At 42.2% G+C, this 15,161-nt stretch overlaps 1 protein-coding gene across 5 annotated transcripts in view; it reads left to right on the top strand.

The window, feature by feature from the left end:
• The window catches only part of LOC128688354 (glutamate [NMDA] receptor subunit 1), a 220,393-nt gene that overhangs the window by 116,912 nt on the left and 88,320 nt on the right, over positions 1-15,161 (top strand). Inside the window, exon 1 of one of the 5 annotated variants that reach the window (XM_070086690.1) lies at positions 2,862-2,941. The exons of 2 other annotated variants lie outside the window; for them this stretch is intronic. In XM_070086690.1, the coding sequence (XP_069942791.1) occupies positions 2,931-2,941 (11 nt within the window). In that variant the 5' untranslated portion in view covers positions 2,862-2,930. Of the gene's footprint in view, positions 1-2,861; positions 2,942-15,161 lie in introns of those variants that run through there. 2 more of the 5 variants (XM_070086692.1, XM_070086693.1) reach the window with 2 other exon arrangements.

The raw sequence follows: 15,161 nt of genomic DNA, 5'->3' as shown, positions 1-15,161 counted from the left end.
ATATCACGAAATAGCGAAATAAAATTAGCAAAATCAGATGAACCCCAACTCCACCAAACAGAAACAGCAAACAGACTCAATGATTTCTTCTCCACTATAGGACAAAACCTTGCCCATAAAATCCCAAGCTCAGATACCCCACCAAATAACTACCTCACCGGCAACTACCCGAACACACTGTTCCTAGCTCCGACTAACCCATACGAAGTCTCCCTTATTATCAATGCACTAAAAAACAAGGCAGGAGATTTAAGTACCTTACCACCCTTTATATATAAAAAAGTGTCACAAGTGCTATCTCCAATCATTGCAACACTCTTTAACAAATCCATTGAATCCTCCACCTTCCCTACAGTACTCAAAATAGCAAGGGTCACCCCGATCCACAAAGGAGGAGACCAAACAGAGTTGAATAACTATAGGCCCATATCCAACTTACACCCTCTCTCAAAAATCTTTGAAAAACTAATTCATAAACGAATCTACTCCTACCTTATCTCCCAAAACATACTCAACCCCTGCCAATTTGGATTCAGGCCTAATAAAAATACTAATGATGCTATTATACACATGCTAGAACATATATACACTGCAATAGAGAAAAAAGAAGTCCCACTGGGGATCTTCATTGACTTACGTAAAGCTTTTGATACAGTTGACCATGACTTGCTCCACGTAAAATTGTCACACTATGGTATAAGAGGGCACTCCCTCAATTACCTCAAGTCATACCTCAGCAACAGAAGCCAATATGTGTACGCAAATGGGGCAAACTCTTCTGCGCAACCAATTACAGTTGGTGTCCCACAGGGAAGTGTCCTTGGCCCTCTTCTCTTTCTCCTATACATAAATGACCTTCCAAATGCTTCGCAATTACTCAAACCCACACTATTTGCAGATGACACTACATACGTCTTCTCTCACCCCGAGCCCAGTCACACTAGCCAATACTGTAAATACCGAATTACAGAAAATATCTACCTGGATGAGGACTAACAAACTTACACTAAACATTGACAAAACCTACTTCATTCAGTTTGGTAACAGAGCTACAGATGTCCCTCTTAACATAATGATAAAACGGATCACCTATCACAAAGCTAACAGAGGGAAAATTCTTAGGAATCCACCTTGATAATAGACTCAAATTTCATACACATATACAACAAATTTCTAAGAAAATTTCCAAGACTGTAGGCATACTATCGAAGATACGGTACTATGTTCCACAGTCAGCCCTCCTGGCCCTATATCACTCTCTTATTTACCCCTATCTCACCTATGGAATTTGTGCATGGGGCTCAACAACAGTTAACCATCTCAGACCACTAATTACCCAACAAAAGGCTGCAGTTAGAATGATAACAAATTCTCACTACAGGCAGCACACTCCACCAATATTCAATACACTAAACCTACTCACCATACAAAACATCCATACTTATTACTGCACCTATTACATACATAGAACACTTAACTCTGATATTAACCCTCCACTCAAACATCTCCTTGCCAACCTCAACAGAACACATGACCATAACACAAGGCACAGATCACTCTTTGATGTTCCTCGTGTTCATCTCACACTATGCAAAAACTCAATGCACATAAAAGGCCCTAAAATCTGGAATTCATTACCTGTAAATATAAAAGAAACACTACCTGTTTATAAATTCAAGTCTCTACTCAAAGATCACTTACTCACCCAAAACCAAATAAATACTGAATAACTGAACCTTATAAATTGTATATCTTAAATGTTTCTCACAATTATATCACATAAATGTTAAACCTAAAACCCAATCTAACTTTATTATTTTTTAAATACACTACCTAACAGAATCCTTCATATGACCTGTCTTTGTAATACTCACTTGTGCTTTATAGTAATCTGTTTACATTAATGTTTTATCACTGACTTCATCATTGCTTAGTTAATCTTAAGTTAATTTTAAGCCAGCCCGTAATGCTTTGCATAGTATAAGTGGCTTTGGCATACTGCTCTTATCTGTATTTTTTTTTTGTACCTCTGTATGTGTGCACAAATTTATAATAAATAAATAAAAGGACATTCAAAGACAGGATATTTCAGAGATGGGACACAGCAACAAGGGGACACAGTTGGAAGTTGAAAGACACAGATGAATCACAGGGATGTTAGGAAGTTTTCTTCAGCCACAGAGTAGTCAGGAAGTGAAATAGTTTGGGAAGTGATGTAGTGGAGGCAGGATCCATACATAGCTTTAAGCAGAGGTATGATAAAGCTCATGGTTCAGGGAGAGTGATACTTAATGAGTTGAGAGCATTTATGGGTGACAGAGAATCAGTTACAGATACATGAATGCATTTGAGTACAAGGAGTATGGCAAACAGTTCTGTCTGAAGGGTAGAGGCCCAGTTATTGATGCGTGCTCCAATTTCTTTAAGAGAGCCATCACTCTGTATGACAACAGCAGCACTACCAGCTGCACCAGTGGACTGGTGAACAGAACCATCAATGTAAATAATTTGTGAAAGAGTGTACTGTGTGACTAAGTTATCAATACAGCTTAAGGCTTCATGTTTGGGTTCAAGGCGAAGCTTTGATTGTGGAATGGGCGACATTCAAATTTGTCCCTAGCAATGGAAAGAAAAGTCTGATTCCTTGGATCAAGAGCCCCTCACCAGCATAAAGGCAAAATAATGCAATAAGGTAAAAAATACTATACTATTTCGAGATCAAAAGTTCTGTTGGTAACGCACTCAGCTCATACACTGTCTGTGGTTCGATCCCCAGTACGGGTGAAAACTGGGCGTTTACTTAAGGCTGCTGTCCCTGTTCACTTAGGAGCAAGTAGGTACCTGGGTGTTAGCCGATTGGTGTGGGTTGCATCCTGAGGGACAAGATTAGCCTAAGTTGCCCGAAATACTCTATATAGTATATATCAGTAATGTCAGCCAGGTCTGTATGAGTTGTATCATGTACTTGTAGAAATAAAGATTATTATTATTATCTACATTAAAATACCAACCTTCTTGTAGGTAGGTTACACCGGTGTTGAGACTAAAGTTGAACAGAGGAGCCTGTCTCTACCTGTTGCACGGAAACAAATTTTAGGAATGACCTGTGTAGCGTTGTACATAGGGCACCCCACACATGTAAACAGTTTTGTGAATCTTGCCCAAGATACATTATACAGGCATTGAAAATTTTAAGCCTATCAAATAAGGTGTTTTCAAGTAATAAACAAAATATTGTGAGAAATCAGATGATGATGTTGCTGAGAATGTTCCAAAAAAATTAGTCTTTCCTCATAAACTTAGAAACATCATTAAACCCCGGTTTATGTTTTTTTCGGTTTATATGTTTTCTTTTTTGCTTTTCTCATTTACATTCTGTTTAAAGTTCTCTACAATCCTATAAGAAAAATATTTTTAATTCAATGATGCACCAGCATTTAGGGTTTGAAGCCAATCATTAAGGGGAAATAATTTGTTTCATAAAACTAGCAAATTGATATATACACTGCTCATAGTAAGTGACAAGCTGTATTTTTAATAAAGCCCGCCAATGATGAAAGTTTGAAGTGGATCAGAAAAAGCATCCTCTTAAGGGGGGCTCCTTGGTGGGGTGAAGAGGCTCTTGGTTAGAGGAATTAGACCTTTTGGTCTCCTTCCTCAGATCAAATCTAATTACCCCCAATTCTCCCTTCCCTATCCCATCCTCTCCATGCCCCCTTTTCCCATTCCTCCTCTTCTCCCCATCTCTTCCCTATCCCCTTCCTGTTTTCAGCCTTTGGGATTCTTCCCACAGGCACTTTAGTTCCTAGGTAGGGGGAAGTGTACAGTGGTCCATTCCATTCCGTTGAGGTCCGTGGTGGTGGGTGGTAATGGTGTAGTTTGCCGTGGAATCTGGATCCCCTGGGGATGTCCCACTCCCTCTCCGGTCTCCGGGGGGGGGGTGGCTTTGGGTGTCTTTCGGGTGAAGGGTGTATCTCTGGAAGCTGCCTTTTGGATTCCAGGGGGTGGTGGCCAAAGGAGGTATGCTTTGTGGTGGGTATCTGGCCGCCCTATCTTTTGTCTACCAAGGTGGCTCGGTAGATGTGAGGTTCCTATCCCAGATTGCTGGTTTACTGGCATGAAAGGTAGGGTATGACACAGGTTTCATGCTGCATCTGCACTACTTACGGTGCTGGGGTCCTCTTGGGTGCGGAAGGGGATTTATGGCCCTTTCATTCCTCATAGGAGCTATCCCTCCATGTTCCCCCCCTTTTTTTATTCTTTTTTTTTTTTCTTTTTTCTTTTTTCTAAAAAAAAAAAAAAAGAAGTGACATAACCATGGAGTCCCAAGTCCATGAAACAGCTCCTCCCAGGCCCTTTTCTGCTACCACACATTTCTCATGCCCCTGTATCTCCTGCTGGTGCCATTTTGTCACCCGCTCCAGGTACTTGATGCATCTGACCTCTGCATTTTGACCATGCTTCCAGCTTCTCCCTCTACGGTGCAGCACTTTTTGGATCGCTCACCCATCCCATATCAGACCAACTTTGGTCCCACACCTAAATGCCCAAAACCATTACCTGATGATACTCCTTTGTTTCCTTCTCATTCTGTCCAGAAAAGACTGACATGACATTCCCTCCCCTTATACACTGTTTCAAAATACACCATGGACTAAGTGTTTTACTCTGCAACTGACTTCTTCTCCTGACTACCTTTCCAATCATAGTATTAGCAAGGCACTCCTATGCCATGTTGGTTGACATATATCCTTTCATGCTCTCAAGAGTAGTGCATGCATCATCACCGTACAGAATGCTAGCCAAGCTCACGATCTTTCTCTTCTTACAACCATTGATGCTATTTCTGTAACGATTGAAAAACATCATTCTCTCAATTCTTGTAGTGGTATTGTCATTCTACTTCATGCCATTATCCAACAGAATTTCCAGACATGTGGTGATGACATTTTGGAACAGATTGATCTCAAGACCTCCCAATCCTCAAAGTAGACACTTATGTCCTCCCTGCCGGCAGGCGAAGATGATACTCTTGCAGTGTAGCTCGCTTAACTTTTGACTGCCATGAGCTTCCATCCTCAGTTTATATTGCAGAACACTGTTTACAAGTTCAAAAGGTGATCCCTACACCATAGAAATTGCTGGTGTTTTGGTCATGCAACAAAATATTGCAGGACCTTGGCCAAATGCCCAGTCTGTGGTGCTGACTACCATACCAATACATCTTGTAGTCTACTTACATCTTGCCTTAATTGTCATGAGGCTCACCCATCTTACTCTCGTCATTACCAAGTTTACTTAAATGAGCAAGAAATCCTTTGTCTCAAAGAGGCAGAAGACTTTCCTTATGCTATGGTAGTCTTTCATCTACGCCTCCAGGGGAGACTTCCTCGTATTTCTTATTCTCGAGTTACTAAACAACCCCCTACCTTTGGGGTCCCAACTTCCACAGCCTTCACTGTGGTCACCCCTTGCACAGTCACCCTCGTCTCTAATTCTTTTGCTGTCCTGGACTCAGAGGCCCCTACCTTGACACCTAATTCTGTTCTCACCACTTCCTCTTCTCACTCACAAGTTTGTATATACAAGACCTCGTACAACAACTCCTCCCCATTGCCCCTCTACTTCTCCAAAGTCCAAAAAATCCCCATTGTTAAAATCTTCTTTAACCCCTCCTTCCCTTCTACCTGCACATTTTTCCTTTCCAGTCTCTGTACCTGGTTCACCTCTAACTGGCTCTGTTAAGAGTGTGGAGGTTCATCCTCCTCCTCATACAATACCTTCCTCCCCTGTCTCCTCCCAAGTTTCTTCCTCTTCTGCCCACTCCCAGGTTGCTTCCTCTCCTGTACCCTCCCAAGCTTCTCCAGTTCCCTCTACCCTTTCGGCACCCCTACTTTGATACATTCCATCGTCACCCTGATCTTTACTCACCCTCCTCCTTCCATCTCCAGTATCGTCAAACATACAACATCCTTGTCCTCTGAAACACTTGAAGCTATCTAGAGCATTGATGGACACCGATCTACCTCCTGTTCCTCTGCTTCACTCGCCTCCGTCTGCACAACTACTTTCTTCGCAGCATCCCAATCCTTCGCTGCTTGTGCATTTTCCGCTGCCTCCACACGTGGACTTTTCTGTCCCTTCTAGTTCGTAGATACCTCTACCTTCAGATTTCTTGTATCTTTCTCTTCACAAATCATGACTTATTTACAGTGGAATATCCGGGGCCTCAGAGGTAACCGGGGTGAGTTTCTGGTGTTCCTCTCCCAGTTTTTCCGTTTGTTATCCATCCCATCTTGGGCTATGTTTTACTATATTCGTCGGATCCTGTTTCAGATGGAACCTTTAATGAAAGTGCACTTATATGCACGGGTATTCCATACCATCAGCTTTGTTCATACTTCGCTGCATTACACTGCAGCCTGCATCCACATCAATAAGTGGTATACAGCTTGTTCTTTGTATCTCTCTCCTTCTCGGGCATTATCTATCCCAGATGTTACATTTCTGATTTCTTCATTACTGCCACCACTTCTGTTACTTAGCAATACAGTGGACCCCCGGTTAACGATTTTAATCCGTGCAAGAGGGCTCATCGTTATGCGAAATAATCGTTATGCGAATGAATTTTCCCCATAAGAAATAATGGAAATAAAATTAATCCGTGCAAGACGCCCAAAAGTATGAAAAAAATTTTTTTTTACCTCATGAAATGTTAATTTTAATACACACAAACTGAAAAAGGCATGCACAATTACATGACACTTACTTTTATTGAAGATCTGGTGATGATTGATGGGATGGGAGGAGGGGAGAGCATTATCTTCTTACTGTTTAGAAGGGGAATCCCCTTCCATTAGGACTTGAGGTAGCAAGTCCTTTTCTGGGGTTACTTCCCTTCTTCTTTTAATGCCACTAGGACCAGCTTGAGAGTCACTGGACCTCTGTCGCACAACAAATCTGTCCATAGAGCTCTGTACCTCCCGTTCCTTCAAGACTTTCCTAAAATGGGCCATAACATTGTCATTGAAATAGTCACAAGCACGGCTTGCAACAGCTGTGTCAGGGTGATTTTCATCTATAAAGGTTTGCAGTTCAACCCACTCTGCACACATTTCCTTAATCTTTGAAGTAGGCACAATGGATTCCACAACTGGCATAGGCTTCTCAGGGTTAGCCCCAAACCCTTCAAAATCTTTCTTAATTTCCATACTAATTCTCACCCTTTTTACCACAGGGTTGGCACTAGAAGCTTTCTTGGGGCCCATGGTCACTTATTTTCCAGAAACAGCACCGAAAATACTGTAATAATACGAAATATTCCGAGTGTATGCTTGGATGTTACCGCGGAGGCTGGCTGGTAAACAATGGGACGGAGCGGCACATGTGAGGCTGGCTGAGGGCACATTGGACGCGTCTCGGACGAAAATCGGTATGCGGGTTTTTAATCGGTATGCGCGGCAAAAATTTTGCGATAAAAGTAATCGTTATGCGGAAAAATCGCTATGCGATGCCATCGTTATGCGGGGGTCCACTGTATTAATACTCACCATTTCTTCTGGGGGGGTCTCACTTTGACTCCCATGGCATTCAATTGGAGGCTTTTCTCGCTTCTCTCCCCCTCCATGTTTTAAATACAGGTACTCCCACCCATTTTGATCCTCGTACTCATTCTCTTTCTCTTGCATCGATCTCTCGGTTTGCTCTTCCTCAACTGTACTAGACTTTACCTGGTTTGTCCTCCTGGACTTGCATGACAGTGATCATTTTCCAATCATCCTTACTTCTCCTTCATATTCACCACCTCCTTGTAGCCCACACTGGCAATTTGACCAAGCGAATTGGGGCCTTTACTTGCATCAAATTGCTTTTAGTGAGGATCCTTCTTTGTCCTCCATTGATGAGCTTGTACACCTCTTCTTGACCTCAATTTTAGCCGCAGCTTCACATTCTATACCCCAAACCTTGGACAAGCATTCTCAGAGGTATGTGATTGGTGGTCTCCTGCTTGTGCTTGGGCAGTACGTTTGGAACGTGCTGTGTGGAGGCAGGTACCGGTACAATTGAACCACAGAGTGGTTGCCCGCCCTGTCATCTGTGATGCTAAATGCACTTGCTGGTGGGATTATGTTTCTACCATCACTTTGACTTCCTCTACAAGTGCAGTCTGGAAAAAAGTACGGAAACTGAGTGGTAAGTACTCTCCTGGCCCGGCTCCCATTCTTCGGGTTGCTGGTGTCACTAGCAAACCCTTCTGATGTTGCCACTGAAATTGGTAATCATCTTGTCCATATCTCTCAAGGGCTCCATCTTTCTGCCAGAGAGCTAGAGCCCTTAAACTTTTCTTCTATCAGAGAATCCTGCCCTGCAGCGCTGTATAGCCCTTGTGGCTTAGCGCTTCTTTTTGATTATAATAATAATAATAATAATCTATCAGAGAAGAATCTTATAATGTGCCTTTTACACTTCTGAAACTGGAAGCAACACTCTCTGCTTGCTGTTCATCGGCAGCTGGGCCTGACACCATTCATATTCGTATGTTACAGCATTTATATCAATCAGCCTTTTCTGTTCTCTTATGACTCTTTATCTTATTTAGTCACAAGGTGTTCTTCTCCAGCTGTGGAAATCTGCCATTGTTCTCCCTTTCTGCAAACAGGGTACTATGGGACATGATGCCTCCCACTATCGTCCCATTGCTCTTACCAGTGCAGTTTGCAAGGTGATGGAACATCTGATAAATAGACGTTTCATGTGGTAGTATTTAGAGATACACTGTAGTCTCTCCACTAGTCAATATGGCTTTCGTAAGGGCCGTTCTACCATTGACCCTTTACTACACTTGGATACATATGTTCGTAATGCCTTTGCCAATAATCATCTTTTTTTGACCTTGAGAAGGCCACATCTTGGAGGTATGACATCTTGGCCCAGGCTCACTCCTTAGGCATCTGAGGCAATATACCATTTTTCCTTAAGAACTTCTTAACTGAGAGACATTTCCGTGTTTGGGTTAATAATATGTTTTCCCTGGACTTTGTCAAAGCTGAAGTTGTCCCCCAGGGATGTGTTCTGAGCACAATACTTTTTCTCCTTGCTATAAATGATCTGGCATCTTTTCTTCCATCTAATATTTGGTCATCACTCTATGTTGATGACTTTGCTATAGCTTGTGCAGGAACTGTTACTTCATTGCAGTTTCTCTCCAGCATGCGGTCAACCATGTTTCCAATTGGCCACTATTCATGGGTTTAAATTTTCTAGTGCTAAAACTCACCAAATTATGTACTCTCACTAGTTGTTCTGTCGTCTCTGATCATCCATTGTACCTATATGACCCACTTATCCCAGAACATGATATGGTCAGGTTTCTCAGCCTTCTGTTTGATTGTCGGTTATCCTGGAAACCTCACAGTTCCTCTCTGAAGGCAATTTGTCTTAGCCGGCTGAATGTCCTTGAAACCCTCACTCATCTTTCATGGGGGGCTGATTGTAACACACTTCTTCAAGTACATTCAGCCCTAATTTTGTCGAAACTCGATTATGGCGACCAGATATATTCAGCGGCCTCTCCTGCAACTCTTTCTACTCTTAATCCCATCCATCACCAGGGATTATGTTTATGCCTCGGTGCTTTTCGCTCTTCACCGGTTGAGAGCCTCTATGCAGAGGCAAATATTCCATCCTTGCTTTCGCTATTATATTTGCTCTCATGACCTCCACAATCCTTCCATATATGTATAGGATAGTCACTGATGTTAGTAGATGTTCTTTATTTGTTCATCTCCCCTTTTACTCTGTCTCTTTTCTCTTTGCCTACATTTGCTTGTCCTCTCTTCAGTTATTGCCTTTCTATGTTCATGTTTACCTGGAGAGGGTTTCGGGGGTCAATACCCCCACGGCCCGGTCTGAGACCAGGCCTCATGGTGGATCAGGGCCTGATCAACCAGGCTGTTACTGCTGGCCGCACTCAAGGTGACATACGAACCACAGCCCGGTTGGTCAGGTACTGACTTTAGGTACCTGTCCAGTGCCTTCTTGAAGACAGCCAGTGGTCTATTGGTAGTCCCCCTTATGTATGCTGGGAGGTAATTGAACTGTCTTGGGCCCTGGGCACTTATTGTGTTGTCTCTCAGTGTACTCACAGCGCCCCTGCTTTTCATCGGGGGAATGTTGCATCTCCTCCCAAGTCTTTTGTTTTCATAGGGAGTGATTTTCATGTGCAGGTTTGGTACCAATCCCTCAAGGACCTTCCAAGTGTATACAGTGGACCCCCGGTTAACGATATTTTTTCATTCCAGAAGTATGTTCAGGTGCCAGTACTGACCGAATTTGTTCCAATAAGGAATATTGAGAAGTATAGTCCATTTCAGACCCCCAAACATACACGTACAAACGCACTTACATAATTACACTTACATAATTGGTCGCATTGGGAGGTGATCGTTATGCGGGGGTCCACTGTATTATCATGTATCTCTCTCGCCTGCGTTCGAGGGAATACAGATCAAGGACCTTCAACCATTCCCAGTAGTTTAGGTGCCTTATCGCACTTATGTGTGCTGTGAAAGTTCTTTGTACACTCTCCAGGTCTGCAATGTCGCCAGCCTTGAAGGAGGCCATTAGTGTACAGCAGTATTCCAGCCTAGAGAGCACAAACGATTTGAAGAGAATCCTCATGGGCTTGGCATCTCTAATTTTGAAGGTTCTCATTATCCATCCTTCCGTTTTTCCTAGCAGATGAGGTAGGTACATTGTTGTGGTCTTTGAAGGCGAGATCCTCTGCATCTCACTTTTCCCTACCCCCCTTGGGAAGTTCCGACGGTTCGTGTCTGTTCTTTCCCACTACCATGCTCGAAAGCCCAACTGCCTGCAGTGGCTTCTCGCTCTTTTTCCTAACCATTTCCGATCTCATTCTCATGCCATTGCAGTGTACACCAATGGTTCCAAGTCTTATGATGGCATTAGATTCGCAGCAGTGTTTCTGAACAGCATCTTGTGAGGGCATTTATTATCCTTGGCTAGCATTTTTATGGCTGAATTGTATGCCATTCTCATAGCACTTGTCTGTATTACATCTATGCCTGTGTCACCATTTATGGTCGTTTCAGACTCCCTTAGTGCTTTACAGGCAAGAAGACTGGCGGTTATATAGGCGTCAGTGGATAAGGACATGCAGAAGACGAGGGCATAGTCACTGGTAGGCGGGATTTCCCAGTGGAAGTAGGTCCTTCCCAAAGAGATGGGTTAGTTGTAGCAGCCGTGAAGAAGGTCTTGTAGATGTCCTCTGAACCAAGATTCCATGATGTTGCAGTGTCTGACAAGTTGTGCAAGAAAGGTATAAAATACCGACAATATGAAAGTTAAGACACATGTGCAACATCTGGATATCTTTATTGTAGACGTTTCGCCATCCAGTGGCTTTATCAATACAGATTCTAGGACTTAATTGGAAGACAGCAGAACTATATACAAAAGACGAGGTAATCAGTCCCTCAGCCTTGGAGTTAGTGTTCACAGCATCGTGGTGGAGGAGAATCTGGAGCAAAGGCAAGAAGACTGGCGGTTATATAGGCATCAATGGATAAGGACGTGCAGCAGACGAGGGCATAGTCACTGGTAGGCGGGATTCCCCAGTGGAAGTAGGTCCTTCCCAAAGAGATGGGTTAGTTGTAGCAGCCATGAAGAAGGTCTTGTAGATGTCCTCTGAATCTCGATTAGTACCCAGGCTGAACCTGGGTACTAATCGATTCAGCCTGGGTACTGATCGAACAATGGGGCCCCATTGTCCGACCCTTAGTACTGGTTCGTTGGTTGGGGAGATAGCCTTTCAATGAGGGGTGTGTACATGTGCTGAATAAAGGTTACGTACTCTTTACATGCCACAATAACCCAAAAAAGTCCAAGTGACTTACTTCCATTGGGGTACTTGTGATAAGTATTATTTATATTTAAAAGTTATAACCAGGTATCTTAACTGTGTAAAAGCAGTTACAATAAAAGAAGATATACTAGGGAGAGGGAAAAATTAGTTATTTCCATTGACATTAAAGACGGGATACCTTGTACATGTACTTGTAGAAATATATTATTATATTATTATTATTATTTGTCCTCATCATACACAGCCTGCTACTGGGCAGTTGGTCTGTACACCATACATCAGCTCTAGGCTTGGGGAAAAGCCTGTTGTAATTAATAAGAGTGAAATATAGAATATTTGTATTCTACCATTGTAAAAGAACCTAATTTCGTACTTAAAAATGTAAAGTATCATAAATTGTGCTACCTCGTATTAACAATAGAGTGAAGATTGACTGTTTGTATGCTACCAATGTTCACCTGTCTAGACTTAAGTACATACGTAGTCTATAAGTATTAGGTTAAGTCTGCCCGAAATGTCTAGGCATGATAGTGGCTTTCTTTGCTCCATTCATACTATATGTAAACACACATTGTAACCTTAACAAAGAAATAAATATTTTATTTTATTTTATTTTTTTATTTTTAACTCGCGGAGGGGTATGAATTGCTGTCTAGCTTGGATGGGGTTTAAGCAAGGGAATACCTTACCTAATTGGCAACTTGCTGTTACTGTTTCTCTTTCCTAAGGGAACCATGTTTCCTTTATAATTCTTGCCCAGATTTCATTTGTTTTCCCAAACTCCCAGTAAGCAGGGCTCAAAGCAAAAACTTAGCAGCCCTTAACAACCCCAACAACAATATAAACATTCATTCATATTCATGTTGAATGAGACACTTGTGAAGCACTTGTGGCCCGGTGGTCTGGTGGCTAAAGCTCCCGCTTCGCACACGGAGGGCCCGGGTTCGATTCCCGGCGGGTGGAAATTCCGACACGTTTCCTTACACCTATTGTCCTGTTCACCTAGCAGCAAATAGGTACCTGGGTGTTAGTCGACTGGTGTGGGTCGCATCCTGGGGGACAAGATTAAGGACCCCAATGGAAATAAGTTAGACAGTCCTCGGTGACGCACTGACTTTCTTGGGTTATCCTGGGTGGCTAACCCTCCGGGGTTAAAAATCCGAACAATATCTTATCTTATCTTATCTTAATCAGTGACTTTCTCAGTCCAGTACAGAGAAGAATGGTGGAATATCAGGAGGAGGTTCAGGTAATCAGTTCCTCAGCCTAAAGTCGATGTGATCAGTCCATCAGTCTTGATATGCACAGATCACATTGACTCCAGGCTGAGGGACTGATTATCTCAAACTCCTCCTGATCTTCCACCATTCTTCTTTGTATTAGACTGAGTAAATCACTGGCTGGTGAAAAGTTTCCCAATGAGAACAAGGACCCCAGTGGAAATACATCACTTGGAGTTTTTGGGGTTGTCCTAGATAATTTACACTATGTATGGTAATTGTACTTAAGCATACATACCTGTGTCTAAATAAACTTACTTAAGATACCCAAGGATTACACAGGTGTCTTATTCATCAACTTGTAGGTTTCCTGAACCATTTATATAAAATTCTTATTCATGCAGGTGTACCTTCCATGGCAACATATATTCATTTTCACAGATTCTAAATCCTCCCTTACTCTTCTTTCCTCTAAGAGGCTTGTACTATCTCATTGTGCCTTGGTAGAAGACATACTTTGGCTGCTACTGTCTTTCATTTCGACTCCAGGCTAGCTTGTTATTCTACAATGGCTCTTCTCATGCTGGTATTTGAGAAAATAAAATAGTTCACTGGGCTGCAAACACTGCTCATTCCCAGCTGGGAATAGAAAACTGATGTTGGATATCAGAGAAGAGGCTCCACTGTTAAGATGGGCCTGTCATTGACTGGCTGTCTGACTGCATCACCCCTTTGATCCACTCAGTTTGGACTCTGGTGATTTTTATAAACCTGTCCTTTTGCTCATGCTGAAGATTGTCCCTTTTATGTTACCAAGGTGCAGCTGGTGGCACATCTCTTCCAGTTACACCTCATAGACAGTCCAAGCTGCCCTTGTTGCCCAATGCAAGATAATAATACAGTTGAACACTTTCTATCCTACTGTCCAAGGTTTTACTCTGCCTGAATTTAGCTCAAATAAGGAATAGACATTCTACAGTTCAGTCCTAAACGGCTCTGGTTTTGACCCAGATATTGAAAATTGGGCAGTATCTAAGGGCTAAGCAAATTCTTAAACACCAGACTTCCGGGAGCAAAGTTTATATGACATAAGCTATTGTAGCCCTTAAAAAACAACAATGACAACACATGAATCTTATAATGAAGGATTACAATACATAGCTTCAGTGTAAACTAAATGCACTGTAGATTTACCACTCACCCTGGATGAGCTCCAACTGAATTGCCACGGAAGATTCTGATACACCCAATCATATTAAAATAAATTTCTTTTTGTAACAGCTTGATAATTATGAATTGAAGCACTCAAGGACCCAAGTGGAAATAAGTCACTTTGTCTGACTTTTTTTTAATAATCCTAGGTAATTTACTATGTATGGTAATTATACTTACAGTAGTGTGCAAATTAATTGGGACAGGAATAAATTTTGAGGTTATCTCATATGTCATAGTCTCTTGCTTAATTAATGTAGTTTGGGTTCGTTTCATAAGAATTTACTACTGATTTCAGGCAACCATCCAGCTGTGGTGTTACCCTGCAACTCTCATCAGCTGTTCTGTAAGGCTGTCCCTGCAAGCTTGCTCTGTGAGTGAATGTGGTTTCGCCAAATTGTCCCCTTCAGTTTATGATTACTGCTGAAATTCATGATGGCTGTTACACCTAACAAGTATGCAAGTATTGTAGCTCTTAGAAAACATGCTGATCTGAGTATCAGACAAATTGCTGAAAATTTGAGCCTAGCAAAGTCAACTGTTGGTCAGATTCTGGAGAGAGCTGACGACACTGGTGATTGTGAAGTGCTGCATCGAGGAAGATATGGAATAAAATGCAAGACAATACCTCATGATGACAAGGTTATCATAAATAGTGTGAAGGATCCCAAGAAAATCAGCAAAGATCTGCAGAGATTTGGCTCCAGCTGGCGTAAATGTTGATTATTCAACTGTTCAACAAATTATTGGCTTCTGCTTTGAAGAAAATACGTCTGTGGTAGGCACTCAGTCAAGGGGTGGACGATAGATGAATGGATACAGATCAATGGTAGTTAGACGGAACA

Source organism: Cherax quadricarinatus, chromosome 19, assembly GCF_038502225.1.
Source record: "Cherax quadricarinatus isolate ZL_2023a chromosome 19, ASM3850222v1, whole genome shotgun sequence".
Lineage (NCBI taxonomy): Eukaryota > Metazoa > Arthropoda > Malacostraca > Decapoda > Parastacidae > Cherax > Cherax quadricarinatus.
Note: the sequence above shows the minus strand (reverse complement) of the source record. Positions and strands in the feature narration are given on the sequence as shown.